This window comes from Nycticebus coucang, chromosome 13 (assembly GCF_027406575.1).
Source record: "Nycticebus coucang isolate mNycCou1 chromosome 13, mNycCou1.pri, whole genome shotgun sequence".
Taxonomy (NCBI): Eukaryota; Metazoa; Chordata; class Mammalia; order Primates; family Lorisidae; genus Nycticebus; species Nycticebus coucang.
Genome location: NC_069792.1, coordinates 75,013,925 through 75,039,186, shown reverse-complemented (window position 1 = coordinate 75,039,186; position 25,262 = coordinate 75,013,925). Strand labels below are relative to the sequence as shown.

At 34.3% G+C, this 25,262-nt stretch overlaps 1 protein-coding gene across 3 annotated transcripts in view; it reads left to right on the top strand.

Annotated features, from left to right (window-relative positions):
- CSMD3 (CUB and Sushi multiple domains 3) overlaps positions 1 to 25,262 on the top strand; it is a 1,164,849-nt gene that overhangs the window by 477,630 nt on the left and 661,957 nt on the right. For all 3 annotated transcript variants that reach the window (XM_053559351.1, XM_053559349.1, XM_053559348.1), the window contains one exon: positions 10,933 to 11,057. In XM_053559351.1, coding sequence (XP_053415326.1) covers positions 10,933 to 11,057 — 125 coding nt within the window. The remainder of the gene's footprint in view (positions 1 to 10,932; positions 11,058 to 25,262) is intronic.

The following is a 25,262-nucleotide window of genomic DNA, read 5'->3' as shown; positions in this document are numbered from 1 at the left end:
GTATAGAAATGTTTTAAGTTGATACATTGAATTGTTTTTTTATTTTTTGTTTTTATTGCCTATCTTTTGAGAAATTAGCCATAAAATCTTTGTGTAGACTGATGTCCAGGCATATTTTTCTTTTGTTTTCTTCTTGTAGTTTTTTTGTTTTGAGTCTTTAATTCATTTGGAGTTGATTTTTGTAGATGGTAAGAGGTCTACTTTCATTCTTTTGTACTGGTTATCTCGTTTTTCCAGCACAAGTTATTGAAGAAGATGTTGGAAAGGCATTTTTAATGCAGTGGGAGACATTAATTGCAAAGTTATTTTTATCAGGATAATTTAATTTTTATGATATGCAGGTTACAGGAACTGCCTTATAGCAAAGTCAGTATGTTAAATGAGTCTTATTTAAAAGTGAAACACCTTTGCTTTCTATATTAAGACACTTCTTATTAATTAAAGTGGCACACTGACATAAAAAAACATGATGAAGTATTTGAGGCCTATTTGTTTTGGCATATTTGCTTTAATAAAAGGAAGATTGGTTCATGGAATGTTAGCAGCTAGAATACATCTCCAGATAGTCTAATCCAGTCTACTCAAATTAGTCTTCAGCTGGCTATAATACTGATAAAATAGATGTGAAAGAAATTAGTTTATTTTATATTTATAAGCTTAATATAACAAATGCAACTTAATATGCTGAATTTGCATTGCTGACATGTGTAATAATTTATTATTCCTTGTCAACATTTTATATATGATTTAAGAGAAATATTAAATGTGGGTAGTTAGTGTTCAATCTATTAGTCCTTCCATTGTAAGGACAATGGAAGCATTGAGCAGTTCACAAAGAGGTAGCTGCTTTGTGCATCAGCCTTGCACATTAAAAGTACAAAGTGCCTTGTGGACCACTCTTATTATTTTTTTTTTTTTGTAAAATTGACTAGTAATAGCTACAGATATATATCATATGGGATTTTATACAGAAAAAAGTGCTTTGTAAATTAGAATGCTCTACTTAAATATAAATTTTTAATTTTTTAAAAAAAAATTGTTCTAGGATTAAAATTTGATCACTTTGGATAATTTATAACATTGTCTCACAAGGCTCAGATCATCTATGTCTCTGGAATGTTTTCCTACTCTGAGGAAACGTCTACTTCAGTTAGTTTATTTCTCTGTGACAACTGTTTTTTAAACAAAAGGGCTCAGTCATTTGGGAGCATTTTACACAATCAACAGGTTACTAATATTAAAATTCCATAGTTTGATAATAAAATAAGCTTTGAATAATTAGAAGAAAATAGGGTCATCCTCATTGCACAATTTAATTCATTACTGTCTAATAGAAGTGTGGGGGAGGTGAGAGGAAGGGGAATGGAATAGCAATGGGTATAGACGGAGTCAATGTGCCAAGGAGGAGATACTAACCTTGCCTTATTTTATAGCTATGCCTAAATGAGGTGTACTAAGTGCATGTGCCCACATGTGAGCTTCAAAATAGCATGTTGTGGAAACCCTTGGGAAGTATACCAGTCTAAACACTGTGAGGCTAAATCCTTTCATACTTTAGTTTCTACACTAATTTTATTTTACATTGTAATTTGTAAAGAGTATGTCATTATTCTAATCCTTAATTCCTTAAACCACTCTGTTTTTTATGGTTACAACAATAGAAATGAAACCAAACATATTTTTTCAATTACTATTACTTGAAAGGATTATTATTCTCAAATTATTTCAACTCATCTCATAAAAATGTCTGTGTCACAGGAAAAGGTTTTCTTTAGGCTTTTATTTATTTATTTTTTTTTTTGTGATTTTTGGCCAGGGCTGGGTTTGAACCCACCACCTCCGGCATATGGGACCGGCGCCCTACTCCTTGAGCCACAGGCGCCGCCCTCTTTAGGCTTTTAAATAAATTATGTTTTGTCACTTAAGTGTATGTATGTTTTAATTTCTCTGAATATTATCATTCAACTTATTTCCTAATCCATTTTAGTACTAACTTTCAAAAGCACTATTTTACTAATTTGTTCCCTTTTTTCCATCAAAGAATATATTATTCTTATTTAATATGTGCCTTTCTTTTACTTTACAACACAGTTATGGATCTGTACAATTTATATTTGTTATATAAAAATATATTGTTTATCAGGCGGCGCCTGTGGCTCAGTCGGTAAGGCGCCGGTCCCATATACCGAGGGTGGCGGGTTCAAACCCGTCCCCGGCCAAACTGCAACAAAAAATAGCCGGGCGTTGTGGCAGGCACCTGTAGTCCCAGCTACTCGGGAGGCTGAGGCAAGAGAATCGCTTAAGCCCCAGGAGTTGGAGGTTGCTGTGAGCTGTGTGAGGCCACGGCACTCTACCGAGGGCCATAAAGTGAGACTCTGTCTCCACAAAAAAAAAAAAAAAAATATATATATATATATATATATATATTGTTTATCCAGTGCCTGTGTCTCAGTGGGTAGGGTACTAGCCCCATATACCAAGGGGTGGAGGGTTCAAACCCAGCCCCTGCCAAACTGCAACATAGCCAGGCATTGTGATGGTTGCCTGTAGTCCCAGCTACTTGGGAGGCTGAGGAAAGAGAATTACCTAAGTAACATTATAAGTAAGACTATGCCTCAAAAAAAAAAAAAATATATATATATATGTATATATATTGTTTATCTAGGAGTGAAGACCCATTTAAAATTGCTTAACCAACACACAAACTCAGACCTAATGAATCCCAGGTATAAGACAGAACAAAACAATACAAGAAAGAAAAAAAGCACATGGAAAAAGTATTTACTTTACAGACTGAAGAAAAAGAATTATCAAGATAAAAATAAAATCTTCAGTTAACAATATTTAAGTAATTATTCTAAATTTAAAATATTGAAATCTTAGGTATACTAGCAAGAATTTTATAGGATTCCAATGACTTCACACCATTAACTTTGGATGTTAAAGAAAAGGTCTCTATTATAACCATTATCCTTTTTTCTAAAGGTGGAACTATAAATTTTTCAATGACTTTTGCTTTTACTTTAACTATTGAAGGGCTGTTCTCATTTGAAAATCTGTGCTTATTAATATCCTTACTTATGACTTTGCATTTCTTTTGGAACAATCCATGACTGTTGAGATTGTTCCTTTTTTTTAGGATATTGCTCCCTTTGAAATTGCTCAATTTTTTAAATGTATTGTGTTATGTTATAAAGAAATTATAAATAATTCTGTAAATATAGAAAATGAACACACAAGAAGAAAGATTTATTCCTAGTGATAGAATTTAAGCTGAAGTGAAATGAAGTATTGAAGGGATAAAGGCTTGAAATTATACGCAAAGGAACAAGTTTGAGGAGATTAATAGGGTAGTGATTGGTTTGAATACTGAATGAGGTAGTGAGTGACCTTGAGCATTCCACAAACCAAGAAGCCCTGGTACAATATCCAGATTGGTCATAACGTACAGCACAAGGCAGAAAATAATAATAAGATACAAAGGTGTGTGAATGCTGAATTGGATTCTCCTAATTTCTAGCATCCTTTTTGTTTTATTGACCTTATCTATGTAAAGAAATAGCATTAGATTTATAAGGCAAGGAAATATGCAATGCATATAAAATAATCATCGTGTTATTTCTCTTTTGAAAAATTTGATAAGAGTTAAAATTCTTTAAAATATCTGAAAAAACTTGTCAATATAATTGAGTCAGAAACAATATATTTTGAAAATAAAGTCACTTATTACCCCCTTAGAATAAAGTTTAATAATGATTAATTTCTAAAACATACAAATACATGGATCAATACTATCACTTTTGCTTTAGTTTAAAATGAGGGGTTAAATATTCAAGAGAGAGAGAGCTGGAATAATTAATGGTACAAGTAGTGAGAAAGAGAGAAGGACTGATTCTAAAACCAGGTGGAGAAATGACCCCTCTGTGTGTACAAGGAAATTTCCGGCGCCTGTGGCTCAGTGAGTAGGGTGCTGGCCCCATATGCCAAGGGTGGCGGGTTCAAACCCAGCCCCAGCCAAACTGCAACAAAAAATAGCCGGGCGTTGTGGCGGGCGCCTGTATTCCCAGCTGCTCGGGAGGCTGAGGCAAGAGAATCGCGTAAGCCCAAGGGTTAGAGGTTGCTGTGAGCCGTGTGACGCCACGGCACTCTACCCGAGGGCGGTACAGTGAGACTCTGTCTCTACAAAAAAAAAAGAGTGAATGGATTTAAATATGAAAAGAACTGAAATTCTATATTTAGAGTTCAAAACGTGTTAACACTGTAGCAAGGCTGTCTATCCAGTGGCTATGGCCCACATGCTGATTTTGTGAAGACCTCTTTCTGTTGGTGTTTGTGTTTTTATTTTTTTATTTTTTATTTTTTTTTTATAAGAGGAAGGGCTTTATTCACCAGCCAGGAGCTTACGGCATAGAAGAATTCCAAATGGCCACACTCCCTGACTGGTATTTGCGAAACTTGGTAAATGTAGAATGTAAATGTTTTGGCACAGTAACTGAGATAACGCCAGAAAGGCTATGTTAACCACTGTGATAAAAATGTGTCAAATGGTGTTTGTGTTTTTAATGTGCGATCTAAGATAGTTCTTATTCTTCCAATGTGCAGCAGATTAAAAAAGAAAAAAAAAAAGTTGGGCACCTGTGGCTCAAAGGAATAGGGCACTGGCCCCATATACTGGAGGTGGCAGGTTCAAACCCAGCCCTGGCCAAAAACTGCAAAAAACAAAAAAAAAGTTAGACTGCTCTACATACAGAGCTTGAGGAGGTTTTCACTTAGTTGTTTTTTTGGAGTTTTTATCTTAATAATCTTAATTTTTAAAATTCTACAATACATACTTAGGTACTTTTAAAATACAGAAAACCTCATATTCTAAAAATTTCCCACCCAAATCTGAAGTAAAAATAAACTCAGATTTTCCAATGGACAATTATTTATTTCTGAAATTGCTAGTTTAACTATATTTAGAGAATTATTTGATTTTCAAATATATTAAACCAGCATATTTGTGGTCATTTTGGTAACAGTAATTTTATGCATTTTTAATATTCTGATTTTTTAACCGCAAAAATGATTTGCAGATGCTTTAATTTTAAGATCATCCTTCATGCCTGGATAATTTCTACTCGTACAGTGAGAATTTTGAAAAATATGCATTTGCTTTAGTGTTGAATTTCTGCAACTGTCAGGATATTGTCTAGACCTCTTAAGTTAATCAAAAACAATAAACAACAAAGATAACGCACAAATTTACTCCTAATGTAATGCTTTTAAGATTCCTTAATCTTTTATTTCATAGATCCTCTCTCCTCTGTCCCATGTCATCTGTCTTTGCTTCTCTCTGTTATTTGTTCAGATTTTATTGACTTGCTTATGAATAAAATTTTGTTTCACTGTCTTGGGTCAAAATAGGTGAAAATTTATATATTTTGAAAAATCTCATCTCTTCTGGCACTGACAGCTTGGGTATTACAGGGTATTCGGGGAATGAGAAGCATCATTTTTAAAAAGATGATAGCACTTAAATATGAACCAGCATAATTATGAAGATCGACACTTTTTTTCCAAACAATATCATTACTTATCATATGCTTAAATATTTGATACTTTCGAAATAAAAAATGTGCTTAGCTTTTTATTTTGAAATTTCTATCAGATTGAATAACCTTATGCTAAAGTGGACAGTTACATTTAGCTGGTAGGGCAGACATCTCTACAGTGGTGACAGATAAATTACAATTGGATACATCTTGTCTTCCTTTGCTGTCACTTAATGATAACTGAATATTTTTCTAGGAAAAAATATATATGAGACACATTTCATGAGGCATAGTTGTAAATTTTCCTTAAGTCTGACTCAAATATTAAAACAGTTCATAAAATTAAAACATAGTGCATTTGTTTTAAGAAACCCGTTTCCTGAATATTGACCTGGATTCTACTAAAAAGGACATTTCTTTTATTGATTTTCTACTAAAAAGGCCACATATTTATTGATTTCTCTATGTGTCATTTTTGAATAGGCTCAAGTGTAGCCGTGATCCTGGTTGGAGATGCTTGCAAATGCCCAGTATAGAGGCTTTCCTTCAATAATGAGGAGGAAATTAATGGCTTATACAACAGAAATAAGTAATTTGAAATATTTGTTATAGTAACAGTTTGGATTCAGCTTACACTGTCAACTCATTTAAAATATCTTGGTGGCACCCATAGGTCAGTGGGCAGGGTGACGCCAGCTACATACAATGAGTCTGGCGAGTTGGAGCCCAGCCCTGGCCAGCTAAAAAACAACAATGACAACTGCAACAACAACAAAAAAATAGCCGGGCATTGTGGCAGGCACCTGTAGTGGTGCCCAAGAGTTTGAGGTTGCTGTAAGCTGTGACGCCATGGCACTCTACCCAGGGCTACAGCTTGAGACTCTGTCTCAAAAAAAAAAAAATTAAAATTAAAAATAAAATATCTCACCAGCCCTTGCAACACAAATCCTTTGGGGGTGTCTCACCATTTCTTTTTCTGCCTCACCTTGCAAAAAGAGTTGTGGGCCATATACTAAATACACAAACACTAATGAAAACTGATGAGAACAAAAGAGTGCGTAATTTTCATGATTTGGACACCAGAGATAAGCAAAACAGACCACATATAAACCACATGCAGCCCATGGGTTGCAGGTTGGACATCCCTGCAATCATAGAACAGACCTAGAAAATCCAAATCAAAAGACATACCATGAGTCATGTACCCAAAATGTCATTTATGAAGCTTTGAAATGGCATCTCATCGGCATAAGGTCAAATATTAAAATAGGAAATTGCCCTCCCACCTACTTGAGAATGTTGCTTTTCATCTACCTTCTTCACCTGTGCAGTCTTCTTTTCTCTTTTGCTTTCCAGTTAAATTTACAATTCTGAATCATTTTAGCAAATGCTCACCTGGAGGGATAGGGGTACTATATGAACACAAAAATAAAACTTTTAATTATGAATTGAGGAATTGGTAAAAGCTTTATGAGTAACCCAAAATTAAAACTGAGTCTTAACAATGATTTAGTCAAATGAGGAAGACAGAAATTTCTGATAGACATTTAAATAAGCCCAGAGTAAAGAGAAAATATAAATTGCAGATACTGGTGTTTGGTATATAAATGTGTATTAGGGAGACAAGGGAAGCAGTAAAATTTTAATTATATGAACTTTATAAATGGATGACAATAAGTTTCTCCCACCAAAACTTAGGAATAACTTATGAGAATATTATTGTAAAGTTCAGACCAATGGAGAAATACAGAGGTACTAAATTAAAAAAAAAAAAAAAAATTAAAACTTTAAAAGACAAGAATCTCCACACCATCAGGATGTTATTTTAACTTGATTGAGGAAAATAATTGAGTGCCTGATGGATGTTAGACCCTGTATAGTTTATAAACACTATAAAGCTACGTTATCACAATAGATAAAGAAACTGAGGTTTAGAGAAATTGTTACTTTCTCAAAAGTTGGTGAAGAGGTGAAGAGCAAAATTAGGATTTGAAAGGTCTCTATGATTCTGTAGCTTAATTTGTTAACCAGTACTCTAAACAACTTCCCCCAGTGTTTAAGTGAAGAAAAAATAAAGTTTGATTTGTTAATTCTTAAGAGGAAAACATGTAGAAACTTCAGAGATTGTGACAGGCCATCTTCAGTTTAGTAGCAAATTAGTTACATGTTTATTATTCCAGTAACCTGTCTTTAGGTTAAGGGAATGAATTTGCTATAATGAAAAGAAACAAGGTGCTACACCTGCTACGTAAACAAGATGTCATTTATTACTGTTAGTAAGAAGAGCCTGGTTAAAACTGGAATTTCATAATCATCATTACGAATACAGTGACCTTCATAGATGGTTAATTTATGAAATTAGTGAGAAAATATTAATGAAATGACATCTGTGGACTAGGCCCTATAGTAAGACTTCTGGTTTTTCTCCAATGTTTTGCTATCTTTGTTTCTAACCAGTACCTCTCTAATACTAGCTACCATCATTTGACCTCTACAAGAGTTCAGATTACAGCAACCGCTTCTTAACCAAACTCCTTGATTCCACCTCTGCCCCTGGAAATTGTGTTCACTCAGTAGCCATTGAGATTACTTTAAAGCATAAAGTAACATAATACCATTCACTTGGCTCACAGCCCTATTATAATTACCCAGTTCACTCAGAATGAAGGTCGCATTCCTTACTGTGGCCCACAAAGCTGTAAACAATCTGTTCCCAACCTCTAATTGCTTCTTTGACTTAATTTCATATACTTGTGATTTCTATGCTCCAGTCACATTGGTATTTTGCTTGCTATTTCGTGAACACAGAAAACACATTGGGCGATGTGAATTGGGTGCTGCGGATTATAAGAAATTTAAATTGAAGCTGAAAGAATATCATGACTCACGTATTTTTTTTTCCCAATTTAAAGATAGGGAATACATCTGAATGAATTAGGCTACCTTAGACAGACATTAGTAAATAATAAATCTGCAAGAGAAAGCTTTTAATTTCTTTCTCTTTCCACATGTATGTAAATATAAGCACATACATACATACCTATGCACACATATGTATGTAAAACAACTGCAAATATGTTTTGGAAATGTTTGGTAGGTTGAAAAGCAAAATATAGAAGAGCATGGATTTATTTTAATGGGATGAGAGAGACAAATGCACAATGCAATGAATAAAGTAGAGACAATAACGTGGGAAATGATTACGGATTAGGAGTATCCCAGTGAAATGAGGAAACACTGGAAGATTTGAAGTAGAAGAATAAGCAGTATAATTTGAGCTACATTTGTAAACATTTGCTCTGGATACTCTGAAAGGATACATTGGAAAATGTCAAGAATAGAAACAGGAAAAGTGACTACATAGCGAAAATGACTATTGCGGGTGGCGCCTGTGGCTCAGTGAGTAGGGCGCCGGCCCCATATACCGAGGGTGGCGGGTTCAAACCCAGCCCCGGCCAAACTGCAACAAAAAAAAAAAAAAATAGCCGGGCGTTGTGGCGGGCGCCTGTAGTCCCAGCTACTCGGGAGGCTGAGGCAGGAGAATCTCCTAAGCCCAGGAGTTGGAGGTTGCTGTGAGCTGTGTGACGCCACGGCACTCTACCGAGGGCAATAAAGTGAAACTCTGTCTCTACAAAAAAAAAAAAAAAAAAAAAAAAAAAAAAAAAATGACTATTGCATTAAGATACATGAGAAATAATGGTGGCTCAGATCAAGATAGAGACAGCATGGAGTTGAGAAATGTTGGATTCTGGATTTGGAAAGGGTTGTCGACAGAATTTTCAGGATGTGGTAGATGTGAAATGCAAGAGAAAAAGATGGATCGAGAATGACTTTAAGGTGTTTGGGCTTAACTGGAAGAATGAAGTTTTCATTTATTCAGATAGGGAAGAAAAGGCAGAGAATTGATCATTATATAAACGTTTAAGGTTGCTCAAGCTATAGAGTAGTCTAAAGAAATGTTGGAGTCATGAACAGGTCCAAGAAGACTCTAAAGGTAATTTCTTTCTTGATTTTATGGGTCAAGTGCTAGAGGTGCTGATCAGATGTGGTACTGAGGGGGAGAGGAGATGGAGAAGTTGCCAGGGATTTACTGATAAAAAAATTGAAATGCCAAATTAAGAAAGTTGGGCTTTATTGTTTTGCCGGTGAGTTACTGTTTAAAGATTTGAAGAAAGAAAATGCATGACCAGTTTTTCATTTCAAAGAAACAATCCTGGTAATTAGGATATATATATTTTTTAATGGCAATTTTAGTAAATTTGGAGGCAGGAGAAACAAAATGCATGTTGAAATCAGTTAATAATAAATGGTGTATCAGTGGCGTTCACTACCCCACTTCTGACACCACTTGTCAGGGCCTGGGACGGGCCAGGTCTCAAGCAGGCTTAACTAGGTTCCTGACACTGACCGCGAAACTACATTGCTCAAGAACAGTTTCTCTTAGGTGCCTGAGGGCTATGTACTTCCACAGAAGAGAGAGAGAGTCTTAGAGAGAGAAAAAGCAGTCTTAGAATAGATAGATCTTGGTCTTTCGTAGAGCTTAGTGATCTTCAGCAGAGAGACGCCGTGCTGGCGTTCTACAGGCAGGAGAGGAGACAGAGTCGGTGTAAGCGGGTCCATGACAGAATGCGCATGCTCCTGACTGCCTTCTCCTCCAGCCGAAGGCTGATCTAGCGCCTCTCAACACCGCAGGTGTACAGACTGCCAATTCACCAGTGCTCTCATCTAACAAGCTCTCATGCTTGTAAGGAGAGTTAAATCCCTCTCCATGCCCTTTTCACCAAGGTGTTTCCTTATTGAGCTATACAGGTATTTCCTGTAATTCTCACTTCTGGCCATAGGCTATACCGGCTGCTACAATGGTGGGTGAATTTTAAATCACCTAGTATAGCATGGACTCTATAGGAAAATCAGCACAATTTTGCAGCCCTAAATGTGTATGTGTATGTGTGTATATATGCAAATGTGCATATACAAAGACATTTCTAAATACATACACATGTAAGTACATCCAGGAAAATATGGTGATATAGTATGAACACAAATACTGTACTGGAATTCAAGTCAGGATGTTAACTTTTGATTGACATTTACCATCTACTTTTGATGGTAAATACAGTCAATTTTTTTTACTTGGTTTCTCCAACTAATAACAAAATAATTAAACTTTATTAACTTTCTACAATTTCTACCATATATACATGTTGTTATCTTATATTAGATTTATCTGTTAATGACCTTTCTTGAACGTTTATACAAGTGATACTTTCACACTTTTTCCCTGTAAGATACTTTTTGTCACTATGGTACATATCAAATATATTGGATATTTTCAATAGAACTAGAGCCTAATTTTACATTGTATCTTAATAATCATATTTTTAATCTTTAATTTTAGCCTTGGATCCACTGTGCAGTTCTCTTGCAATGAAGATTATGTTCTACAGGGTGCAAAGAGCATCACCTGTCAACGAATAGCAGAAGTCTTTGCTGCTTGGAGTGATCACAGGCCTGTATGTAAAGGTAAAGAAAAGTTTTAAAATAAAAATGCTCTCTGAACACATTTTAATAGTTTGAACTAGTTGAACTGAATATACATTTGCATTAAATCTTGAAGTTGTAATGAAATCCTTAAGGAAGAATTGAACCACTGTATTTATTGATATGCACTGAAAATCCATAACGTTTGATGGAAATTGAAATCTAATGATTATATAATGATAGACTGAACTATAAAATATATAATATAAGACACTGGAAACAATATTGGCCTTTTTTGAAAAAGTTATAATTACCTTGTCTATATAAGATAGATTGGGATTTTTAAACCATACTTCCACTTTTAGCATATTCCATTCTTATTGCTTATCTCTCCAGTACACTTAATAGCAGTGTTTAGTGAGATGGAGGTGGAGCAAAAGTTCTAGAGATAGTTTGTGTAAACTAAGAAAAAACAAGAAATCCTCTGCCTTTAAACATCATTGTACAAGTAATTGCAGATAAGATTTATATAAGTGTATATATATGTACTCTAAAGGCACCTGGAAAGTATCCAGACATATAATTTGTGTGGCTGGATACTTTCCAGAAAGTCCTTGTGTATGTCCATATAATTCTGTGAATATATGGATATATTGGGTATTACCAGAAGTGGTGCCTAATCTTTATGTTTCTAATCGTATATTCTAATCTTTTGCTCAATTTTAGCATTGGATCAACTGGTTATATGTATTCCTAGTAATTGCAGATAATTATCTTATCTGAATATATACCTTACCTACAATTTTTGTTAATGTTTATATATGTAGTTATTATACACAAATATATAATATTCAAAAAATGGACTCAAGACAAAAGATATAGGTATGCCAATATCATTAGACATTAGTCTCAAGATTTGCAAGACCATGCCATTGAGGTTAGATTGAATCCCAATAGCAAGGATTTGTAGTTTCTGCCAGTAGAATTGAAAGCTAATTCTAAAAAACCTGTCAATAATTGTAACAATGTGTGGAAAGATCTATAAACTCTGTTGAGCCGATCTTGAATGGTATGAATATATTATAATTAAATGGTGTCATACCTTTTCTTAACTTTTGTATTGTTATGCTCTTTTCTTACTATGGCTTCTTTGCCATCTAGTCTACTTTCTCATTTTTCTATCTTCTTTAAATTTAGCTGTGAATCATGAGACCTGTTCTCCCTGGCCTCCTCCTTTGCCCAGCTCCCACTCCCTTTACTGCCCATCAAATGAAATATTTCCATATAAATTTGAAGAGGCCTCTTCTTTTTAAACTTTTTAAAGCTGTTTTGAAAATGAACACCTTGTTCCATCCTACTGGCATTTCTGATTGTTTGTTGTTGTCATGGTTATTATTTTTTTAATAATGGCATTTCTGCATTTTTCAGTGCCTCAGTACTCATGATACCTTTAGTTCTTCTTCTCCTTCAGGGAACACATTTAGAGTCACCCCACTCTATAGATTCTTCTTGGATAGTATGGGGAAAATGTCGAGGGACTAGGGAAGGTAAGGTTTAAAAGTTTTCCTAAGGGGAACGTACAAAGTATTTTGTAACTGACTAAATAGAAAAAGAGAAAGTGACAGGGAGTCAAAGATGATATTCAAGAAAATAAGACTAGAAAAGTCTTGTCCTGTTAACAAATATGAAGAAACTTAAAAATTCGGAGGTATGCGAGAGATTATTTCCTATTACAACAACACTGTTATCATCAGCACCATTTTTAAACACTCACTATATGCTAGGCATTATGCTAACCACTTCCTATAATTTTTTACCATTTAATCCCCAAACAAAATATTGGGGATATTAGTGCCTCCATTTTAGAAATGAAGAATATGAGACATAGAGGGGTCCAGTCATTTTCCCCTATTCAAATGGCTGGGAAGTACCAAAATTTTTTAAAAAGACTTTTTATAGATTGAGGGAGAGAACACAGATTTAAGAGCATTAAAGATGGAATAGAAAATTACTTAATGGGTAATACATACGTTAATTGGGTGAGGGTTACATAAACTACTTTTAATAATGGTATACATATTAGATTTAATTATGATTGCTAAAGCATAAAAAGAAATCTGATCAAAAGTTTATCAGATGGCTGTGCCTGTGGCTCAAAGGAATAGGGCCCTGGCCCCATATACTGGAGGTGGTGGGTTCAAACCTGGCCCTGGCCAAAAACTGCAAAAAAAAAAAATATATATCAAAAAGTTTATATACAAGATATAAGTATTTCAAAGATGTAAGAATAGTAAACTTTTTCATAGCTTTAAAGGATAAATCATTTTTCATTTTACTGATGAAATGAACACTGAGTAATACATTTTATAGGGGTTACTTTCATGAATGTCTTGACAATGAATAGATCAGTAAAAATGTATAAGGCTGATTTCTTATGGTATTCTTTACTCAAGATGAAATTATAGCTATAAAGGGCAGTATAGTGAACATCCTGGCTTGAAAATGATATGTTCCAAGTATAGTATTTCAGTGTCACATAAATTAGATGTGTGCATTTTTGGTAGCAAAAAGGGATATGAAAATAGATAGATGGAAAAAGAGGAGACTAATGTTAATGTGGGAACAAAACATCACACCAGAAGTCATAGCCAGATCATGAAATTGAAGGTCTATTTAAAATAAGACTGAGGGGTGGCGCCTGTGGCTCAGTCGGTAGGGTGCCGGCCCCATATACCGAGGGTGGCGGGTTCAAACCCAGCTTCGGCCAAACTGCAACCAAAAAATAGCCGGGCGTTGTGGTGGGTGCCTGTAGTCCCAGCTACTCGAGAGGCTGAGGCAAGAGAATCGCTTAAGCCCAGGAGTTGGAGGTTGCTGTGAGCTGTGTGAGGCCACAGCACTCTACCGAGGGCCATAAAGTGAGACTCTGTCTCTACAAAAAAAATAAATAAATAAATAAATAAATAAAAAGTAAAATAAGACTGAGATTACAAATCATCTTTTTTCATTCAAGACTCTCACTTTGATAAAAAAGAATGAATCTTATTTATGATCATAAATTGTTCAAAGGCAGAGACAAGGTGCTATATTACTTTGTTATTTTTCATAAACCATATGGCACAAAGAACAGCTCCACATCTGATTTCAGTCTCAGCACATATTTGTTGAATATTGATGTATAGTTGTTCTTTTTTAAAATCTGAAGATACATGGTGGTGTTACATACAGTCTATAATCATGTTCATCCATCAATCATCAAATAGGATAAAATTTCATGTTCAAGATTCAGATATTAGTATTATTTCACGTGAATTTACATATTTTCTGCAGGTATTAGTCATGTATGCATAGCTTTATTTCTTGGTTTCATGCAAGGCACACGTGTATGGTTTAGAAAGTCCATTTTGCTGCTTGAAATTACTGGCTGTGTTACTGGAAATAGTAATGGAGGGAACATGCTGGAATAGTAATTGAAGTTTTAAAATAACTATCTGCTGTGAGTCTGAACAAAGAGTAGTCCTCATGTCTCAAGGGTGCTTGGAAAGAATAAATATGCTTTTTTTCCAGACAGCAGCATAAATAGCAGTATCAGCGCACTGCACCTTTGAGAGATTATTAGGACAGCTACTATCTATGTATTCCATGGTTGAGCAACAAAGAAATGGTGATTTTAGAAGGAGTCAAAGTTCACAGAGACAGCAAATTGTGAATTAAAACAAAAGGGGAATTCTTAAATTAATATAAATGAATTTTACACACACTTAGACAATAATTCTTTCTCCCTAGATGAGCTATATATACAAAGTATTTATCAGTCTACAGTTGTGAAAATAATTATTCCTTTGTAGGAAATGCAGTAAATAATCAAAAGCTGGAACTCATGCAAATAGTAGCTTTATGTCTTGAATGGTGTCTAAAATGAACAATCTAGATACCATGTGAGTTTAAATATTGATAAATTATATAAATTACAAACATATAAGAGAGTTAATAATATTAGAATGAACAAAAATTTTGAATACATTTTCAATCAATATATACTTGGATTTCCCCAAATAACCAAGACCCCTTAAGGTACTCATGAGAGTGATGAAACAGATGATTAAGGGAGGATGAGAAAAGAAGATAATAAAATGGGAAAATAATGGAAATTGAGGGGAAGAATCATGGAGTCACTTTCTGATTCCTTTATTCAATCAATCACAAAATTATTTGTTTATTCATTTATTTATGTGCTGATCAATTTATTTTTTAGTCATTCAACAAATACTTAAAAATGAATAGGTATTCTAATTTAAATACTATATTCAATATATAGGTTAATTTTTTTTTTTTTACATTTTGTTGATTTGTAAGACATAAAGACAAAGCTACTAGATTATGTTGATTTCAAGGTACAATTCTTTGTAACATGCGGGTGAAAAAGATTATTTCCATGTTTGCAGATGCCCAGTCATTGGTACGGAGACAGTAACATATGGGAGGAATTTAGAAGTTATTTCAGTTGTTGGCATAGGAAGTTGTATGTCAAAGTCATCAAATGTAGGAAATATATTATGAGCAAAATAGCAATGTGAATGGGAAGAAAGGATGTAGAGTGAAAAAGGTTAGAAAGGCTATGTTATGAATCTCCTCCTTGGAAAGCCCTCCGCTACCACTGTCAGTATTTTACAGTTCTAATACAACTATCTCCTGCTTTTCATTTGGACTACAAGTGCTAGCAGACTAATTTCATTTAAAAAACTCACTTTTGTTATATTATAAAATGTTCACATATTCCCATGTTGCTTCCCAATTTTGTATGGTAAGTGAGTAGCATAAAATAATCAAGAAATGAAATCTATAATATTCAACTTAAGTGTTCTACCATTTTTATAAGGATGAGATTTTATCTGTGATAAGAGCATTATTCAGTCCCTGCATCACAGGGACTTACAAATTTTTATGAGGAGTGCTGATTGGTAGCTTTTAGAAGATTGTGCATGATTTGTCATCAGCTTTGTTACTTTAACTCTTACCAAAGTTTATCTCAGCTTATTAATGAGAAGAATCACCACTTTGATTTTCACGTCCATTTGCCCTGTCACTGAATGACCAAATCCACTTCTCTAGGTTTTGCTCAGTGTTTATCACCTAAAAAAAATTTCTTCCTATTTCAATTATATTTTATTTCCTTCTTTTTCAAAATTACATTTAATGCCTTTACCATATAATGTTGCATTTAATTCTATTATTTTGGTGATGATCCCTAATCATCTCATGGGCAGTAGACTTGTTTCTTAAACCAAAACCATCCCACAGAGAACAAAATAATTGAAATTTCTAAAGTGCTTGAATTTTGAATGGATTTGTTACAACTATTGCAAGAAGAGGATAGTTATCAGTGTGGTCTATTCAGCTAGTACCTTTGAGTCAATAAAGAGATCTAAATAAAATTTAATTCCTTAAAATGGGTGCACAGGTTATATAACAGGTAATTATTAGCCAAACCGAAGAGCTATTACCTTCATTAACCAATAGTCCTTAAAGGACCTTGTTATTTTCAAGTTTTCAAAATTCTTTCATATATGTTACAAGTTACCTATTGTATTTTACTCTTCTTCCTAATGTTTAATTCAGCCATTAGACCATATTTTTGTACACATAACTGAAGGGGTTTGGGGTCACCAGAAGAGAGGATCTTGGCGCGAGGAATGAAGAGGCTTAACACAAAGTCTGTGTCAGGGGACTGGAGAACTGAGAGGAGCCCTCCCGAGTAAACCTCAGTTCTGTATTTATTATCACAAAGCAGGAAAAGGTAGTTAAAAGTTACATATCAGATATCACCATTAAAAAAGAGGGAAAATGGAAAGTGTCAGACAGAATGTGTCCAGTTCGTTTTGCAAAATCTCAGACCTTACACAAGACCTCTGCATCTGGCATCAAGAGACCTTGGAATCTAGAGAATCTTTCCCATAACCATGAGGCCTAACTTGCCACACCTCACATGTGCATTCTCCCTTGGAGGCCAGTTTTCTGATCTCCTGCTGCCACACAACTCACATGCCCTTCTCGTGATTCTCCAGGTCTTGCAAGTAGGAAGCCAGGCTTATGCTCAATATAGGGCTCAGTTTCTCTACACATGATATTGCCAAATAAGCATTTTAATAAAATACTGTACTGGCTCAGCGCCCATAGCACAGTGGTTACAGTGCTAGCCTCACACTGAGACTAGTGGGTTTGAACCCGGCCCAGGCCCACAAAACAACAATGACAACTGCAACAAAAAATAGCTGGGCATTGTGCAGGTGCCTGAAGTCCCAGCTACTTGGGAGGCTGAGGCAAAATAATTGCTTAAGCCCAAAAGTTAGAGGTTGCTGTAAGCTGTGACTCCATGACACACTACTGAGGGTGACATAGTGAGAAAATAAATACATTTTAATAATAAAAATATATAAAAATAAAATAAAATAAATATATAAACTGAAAAAATAAATTAATAAATATTTTACTAATATTTAATTAATTAAAACAAAATATTGAACAGGGTAGTAATATGATCATTGCAACAGGAAAAAGTTACCCTGGTTGAAGACTTCTAATTATACAAAAGTAATTATTTAATAGAAAATTTTGCCCAAGGGCAAACCAGAATCTGCTAAAAAGCATCAACCAGAAAATGCATATATCAGGTATTTTTTGGTAGTTGTCATAGATTCCTTTTTTGTTTCATGGAATAATCATACAGATGACATGATCCACAATAAAGATATTAGCAATTAATGTGGTGACATACGGTGAAGAAGAGAGGCAGATGGTGAGTATGTGGAGGTTTATCACCCATTTTTCTTGGTGGACTTTTTTTTCTGAAAGCAATAGTTTGAGCAGTCATTAAATAATTTTGATTAGCAAATAAGCCTTCCTGAGCTCTAACAATTACGATATTTTAATGATAAGATGTCATTTACATGTTATTTGATGGAAGTTAGTAGTAAAGCATTTATAGACACCTTATTAGTAGAAAATAGATCACTTAAAATTCACATCTACCTAACAGTTAAAAAGTTTGCATTTCAGTGGTGCACTTCAAACAATTGTTCAGAAACACATTTCATGCAACTTTCTTAGCTCACAAATTATTAGAGAAATATACAAATAATGAAAATCCATGATTCACTTTTGATACTTAGGTGGGAAAATCACCACAGATATCAGAAAGAACTTTCTGTTTCCAAATCAGTCATTTTCTGGAATCATGACTTACTCATTGCCTACTGTTTCCTGGGCGTCACTTTGCTTATTTGTAAGCTGATGAGAGTAGATGCAGCGGGTGGAAGACATGGATGACTATGGGCTTCTTCCAGTTGCAAATTCTAGAAATTAATAAGCATGTTTGGACGTGATAAGGTAATTTTTGTTTCAATATTCTTCTTTACCTTTCTTTGCAGGCTAGGAAGATGTCTTAGATCCTAACATATGCAGGCAATAGTAATTTTAAGGAACTAATGCTAACTACATGTTACAGATTTCTATTGTGCTCTGTTTTGATATCAATATTAAAAAAAGACAAATGTTGCATCCAATTAGTGCTAAAACTATGGTTATCGATCTTCAAACTACTTCAAAGTAATTGACATTCTGCAGACATTTTATACTTCATTTGCTATTAAAAATATAAATTTATTTCAAGATAAAGATTTGTTTTCATGCATTCCCTTACTATTAAATGTTTTCCTGTAATATGTTGATTTTATGTAATGTATTTTTTTAATCAGCCTTGGTAGAGTGCTGTGATGTCACAGCTCACAGCAACCTCAGGAATGTATCTTTAGTAAAAGAAAGTGACTATAATGTGATTCTTGCATTTCCTATACATTAAGCATTATACATTTATTTTTCAGAGTTGTTAAATGGGAAAAAATATTTTAATTCTTAAAATTAATTATAATTCTAAATTTGGGGAAGGAAAATAAAGAGGAAAGCAATATTTTAACTATTAGAATATATGATTTTAAAAGCATTATGAATGGCATGTAGTGGGATAAAGTGAGCCGCATCATGACCAAAGCACAAATAATAAGGGAATTTAAAAACAAAAGAAAACAATAACCTCATTAACAACGGATATTGTAGCTAAACTAAACACCTAATTACTGAAAATAAATAAATAAATAAATAAATAAATAAAACGTAATATCTTAAAGAATGTATGAATTCATGAGACGCTAACTAAGCCAGCACAGGAATCCAAAATTTGGAGGAAAAGCTACATAATTAGACATTTCAAAGAACTGTTAAAATGGTTTTTTGTGTGCTTATAGTAACCACAAACATCCCTGGAAATAAATTTCCCTGTGATGTAGAAAACCTTATTTCCTATGTTTGTTGACAGGGTGTGCTATTAGCAGGCAGCACCAGGAAGATCTCTGATAACTTAGTAGCCTTTCTACAGATTGTGATGATGTGAAGAGATGGAAGACCTAGACATGCTGGAGTGAGGATTCCCTTATTTAGCTTCACCACACTGAAAAATAACAGCTGAACTAGTACTGTAAAGGAGGGCTTGTAGATAAAGAGATCACTGTGTGACCTTTAGATGTCTGATGCTTCATATATACATTCAAAACGTATCACTCCATCATGCAAAGTGAAAAAAAAAACAAAATGAAAATGAAAAATATGCAGGCCTGGAAAAACCAAACAAAAAGCATAAGCAGAATATACACAGACAAGATTGGTGAGAAAGGAGATTTTTCTTAATATTTAAAATGAATTTATTTGAAATTTTTAAAGCCATGGGTTTTATGCTTAATATGTTCAGAATTTATCACATTTTGAAAGAAAGTTTCTTGTATTTAAGCAGGAATTATGTTTTTTGGCTTAATTAGTCTTATAATTTGGGGGGAGCTACATAGATTGTGTCAGCGTTCCCCAACCACTAGCAATGCCTAGCCTGTGGAAGACACAGTCACTATTGAAGTGTCTTATTTACCACCATGTTAGACACAATATAAGAGGCACAAAATAGAAGAGCACAAATCATGGCCTTGATTGATTTACTTTCATTGAAAACACAGTACATTCAAAATAAAACAACCAGAGGAAATCCTTTCAAGCAACAAAAGCCTGGTTGCACAGTCAATATTTAAGTTATAAAAACAGTTCAATACAACGGAGAGACCACAGATGGAAATGATAATATTACCCTTTGGGAAATAAATTTCATTGGCCATGAAAATATCATGTATTGAGTATTATATATTCTTTTATTCTGGAAATCATTCATTCATTTATGTAATAAAAAATGGTACTTGTTTATTAAGAAAGGGGAGAGAAAAGATGAGCAGCTTTTCTTCTTGAAGAGATCAATGTGCTACTCCAGTGGGGGAAAACATCAAAGAAATCCTCCAGTGTCCATTTTCCCCACACTGTAAGGTGAGATTATCCAAGGAGAAGAAATCCAGAAGTTCTGTGATAAAGTCGGATGGAACTGAAGATGAAATTGTTATAAAGCAGCCTCTGAGAAACATGATTCTATCCTGAGGGTTTCATTTAGTCCAGTAATCCTCATCTCTGGCTGCACACTAAAATCACCTAGAGAGCTTTCAAAATAAAAACTCATGTCTGGGTCCTCCCCCCAGATTAATTAAATCAGAATCTCCGGAGGATAATTCAGTTGATGCATCCCTTTTTGTGATAAATTGGTCAAGTTAACTGCATAAAGGGTTCAGAAAACAACTTGAAATGATACCCTGTGTTTTTATGGAGTCTCTGTCTTATTCTTGAGGAATAGTGTACTCACTGGAAGGCTGGTTGGAACATCGAATTGCACATATCATATTCCTGTTCTACAGAGTGGCAAAGTGGAAGTTGATGCATACAGGTCACGGAGCAGAAGTAACTGCTCACCACTTTGTCTCCTCGCTGGACAGATCCAGATACTGAGAGCAATATAAATTTGCATGCTAAGTTTCAAAGATGGACTCATTTTCATACTTATCATGTATTACCAGCTGGAAATGGCAGCGATTTACTTTTGAGATAAGTGTTTCTTGGGAAGAAATGAAATGAGGTCAGAACTAAACAAGCCGAGCTTCCTTTGCACTCCCACTGTCCCTTTCAGACACCCTCAGCTCATTTACTCCAAGGAAACAAGATGGGACAAATGGAGGCTTGCAACATGGAAATAATTTTAAGAAGAAAACTGAATGACTAAATATGCTTTTATGGAACACAAATTCTTTCTTAGGTTTGTCAAAACGGTCGACATTTCAACATAAAGATTTTTTCTGCACCACCCTTCCTTGTCTATTGCTACTCCAAGTTGTGTAACATTTGCTTTATAGGCTTATCATTTTGATTATTTAATTTTTAAAAAACAAATATCACAAAAATGGAGAAGCAAGAATCCAATGTACTCAATTCTAATATGAAGGCATAGACCATCTAATACAAGGGAAGTAGGGGAATGAGAGATCAGGGAGAGGGGAGGAGAAGAAGGATGGGGGTTTATAGTGTATGGCACACTCTTGGGGATGGGATACAATTACAAGAGAAACTTAACAACTGCAAATGGTGTACCCTAATTCTTTGTACACTCAAGGAATCCCAAACAATGAAAAAATTATATATATATATATATAGATGGATAGATATAAAATTTTATATTTCTTTTATGTCATTAATGTCAATATTTGTGCTTTCACATGCTGGGGGATGTTTTACTAGAAAATTATTTTCTTAGTTCTGGGGCAAGGGAAAAAGAAACATCTTGGATGATTTCATGGTTCTTTATTTTTTTTAAGAAATGATTTTTCTGAACCTATTTAAAGTTAATAAAACTGTATAATTATTTACTTGACTTTGGGTAACTTCTGTTTTAATGTTTGAAGGATAAATATTCATGCTTGGTGGGATTTATAATTATTTGTTCATTCTGAAAAGAAACACTTTTGATATTCTGACACTGCCTTGTTTAAAAACTAATCATGTATCTTCAAATTTCGCTGGATATTTCCACTAAATTCCAAGGGGAAAAAGACAACAAAACCTTTTGATACTAAAAGAGAAACATAAACAAAGACCTGAGAAATTTTTTATTGTGTTCTAAGACTTCTTTTTCAAAAGTGAAATGTGGATTTCTATAAGATTATAGGGATACCTTCCGAAAACCTTTTCATTTATCATTATTTATGTTTATTTTGTTCTTTGCTGCATAAAATTTCCCTCTAAATCATGAAATGATGGCATATGGTATTTTCTGTATTTTGAAAAGAAAATTAAATCATCATAAAGACCATGTTGTGAGAAAAAGTTTGGGGAGATGTTTATGTAAAGCCTCCAAATTTCTTCTTTTTCGTGACTAAAAAATATTTATTAATTACACACAGCAGCATTTCTTCTGACCTTTGTATACTAAAGGCCACATTTGGCTTTCGTTTCTTGCCCTTTTCATTATTTCATCTCCCAGGAAGTAATGACATTACTAGCTATTGTGACCTATTTTTTCCCCCAAAAGTTAAAACTGCCTGATAAAGTTGAAACCAAGAAAGAATATGATTAGCTTACTGTAGAATTTTAATAATTAAGGAAAAAAAAATAGTGGACATTGTCATAGAGTACATTTAAAACTTTACAAATGGCCGGGTGTGCTGTCTCACGCTTGTAGTCCTACCACTCTGGGAGGCTGAGGTGGGTGGATTGCCTGAGCTCACAGGTTCTGGACCAGCTTGAGCCAGAGTGAGGCCCCGTCTCTAAAAAAAATAGCTCAGCATTGTGGCAGGCGCCTGTAGTCCCAGCTGTTGGGAGGCTGAGGCAAGAGTTGCTTAGGTCCAGGGCAACAAAGTAAGACTCTGTCTCAAAAAAAAAAAAAAAAAAAACCTTTAAAAAAGCAATTTCAAACAAATTATAGGAAAGGCATTGAATTATAGCAACAAAGTTCTAAAGACATTACAAGTTACTCTTGCTTATAGGTGCTAAAGACTGGAGTCATAAAGAACCCATGCGGGGGAAGACATACAAAATCGAAGTGGCAATGTAAACTTAGCTGAGGAACTCTGATTCTAAAAAGACAATAGCATGTAGACATCTGATCAAGACTGAATATTAAACATTTGATGTAAACTTACGAGAACACTGACAGGCTGTCAAAAAGCCTAGAAGGGTTAAAAATGTGAAATAGCCAAAAAATTACTAAATTTTAAACTTTATTTAATGTAAGGAAAATAAGTCTTTTAATGTTTCCCCCCTAGAGATATCTATCTATCTATCTATCTATCTATCTATCTATCTATCTATCTATCTATCTATCTATCTATCTCTATCTCTCCCTCTCCCTCTCTCCCTACACCCTCTCACTTAGGCATGTCTTACCTACAGTTATCTTTGTGTGTTAATAATTAATAACCTTAAGCAGAGAAGGCACTTAGTGGTATTCAGCTACACAGAGGGTTTGCTGTGTTACTTTTATCACAGAACTTGGCAGAATCTCTAATACCATCATTTTTGTTTATCATTATAAGTAGCAATGTATTATGTAATGTGTTCCTCCAAAATCTGATCTAGCTGAGAATTTTGAAAGATGCTGATTTGAGATTTGTTTTTTCTGTAATTGTTGAACTATTCTCACCTGCAGGTTCTTTGCTCTCTCATTTGCTTTATCTATTACTGCTAGAGTACTCTTACTAAAACACTACTTTCAATATGGCATTCTATTCTGTGGAATTCATTGATTTATCATGCAAGTCAAAATTTATTAATCTGGCACTTTGGAGCCTCCAAAAATTGACCCTAAACTTTTGTTCAACTTCATTTCTTAGTTCAAATCATAAATCCACACAGGTGGATATGACCATGCCCAATTATTTTCTTCCAATATGTTCCTTTAGTGAAAAAGGGCCCACACTTAAGCGTAAGATGACCTGTGTTCAGTCCTCTTTATTTGTTTATTGATAATATATATCAATATTTTCTAGAATTTCTTCTCTGTAACAGAAACTTTGCTGACAACTTTATATATATTATCTTTAATTAATGCTACCAATTGTATAAATGAGAAAACATGTCACATATATTGCCCTAGAGAACCCAGCTGTTAAATACTAGAACTGAGATTTAGACTAAGATGTGTATGATTTCCAAGTTCATATTGTCTTCACTATAATATAGTAAAATTAGAGGACATGAAGCATTGAAAATTTCAATATATTCAAACCATGGAAATGATGGATTTCAGTTAAATTTTGCAAAAGTTTGCATAAAATTTTGGCTATTATAAAATTACTTACAAATAAGACACTCTCAAGTCTCACACGTGTTAGATTTGTGGACTTTTTGTATGAGGACTGTTATTTTTTGTGCCACCTAAACCTTGACTCAACAGTACTTATGGATTTTATCAGAATTTTCCTGAATTCACTTTTTGTTTTCTTGGTTTATCTTCCCGGAATTGTCCCTTTTAAAAGAACTTCCTTTCTTTTTAAAACTAATAGTTTCTTCATAGATTTCCTAGTATCATAACCTACTTCATAGGCAAGTAGTCACAGTTTCATCTTTTATTTTACTTGTAATCAAAATTATGACAAATCTTGGCATACCAATTTATAATTCAGTAATGTACCTCAGGAAGCTGGCGGTTACAATCAATCCACCCATTGACTGGCTTAGAAAGAAACAGGCCATTTTACCTATGGATACTCAAACTCTGGGACCCTACTCTGGAAGATTAAAGGGAAACTACTTCTCAGTGAAAGAAAATTCTGGTGGTAGGAAATGAGGAGCAAAGGAAAAATTTTTGAAGTTAATAGAATATTGAGCAATGTGGAAAGAGGCTGAAAAGTTAGGAGGAGTTAGCCAGTAAGAAATTTCTGGGTGAGATGAAGAAGGAACTTACGGGAAGGGGAGAATCTTTATTTATAAGTTGTTTGTGTTGCTGTCGTGCAAATTCCCTACTTTGCCTCACTGCCCCAAACATTAAGTGATTGATACCCTTAGTGGTTGGCAGTGGCTGGGAAAAGGAAGGTCAGAAATAGTATAAAGGATAACTGTGTCCTAATTATTAGTGGGCGTCTATTAGTTTTATGAAGTTGAGGGTTCTCAGATATTATAGTAGCTTGATTTCATTAAAATATGGAAAAATATGTTGTTTGTCTTTTAGTAACGTTTTTGACACCCCCCCCATGGGAGTTCTAGTGATATAAACATTAGTAATTCTGGGTTAACCTCGCGGACTCCATATTTGCTTCATAGGGTCGTTAGAGGCATGTATCTATA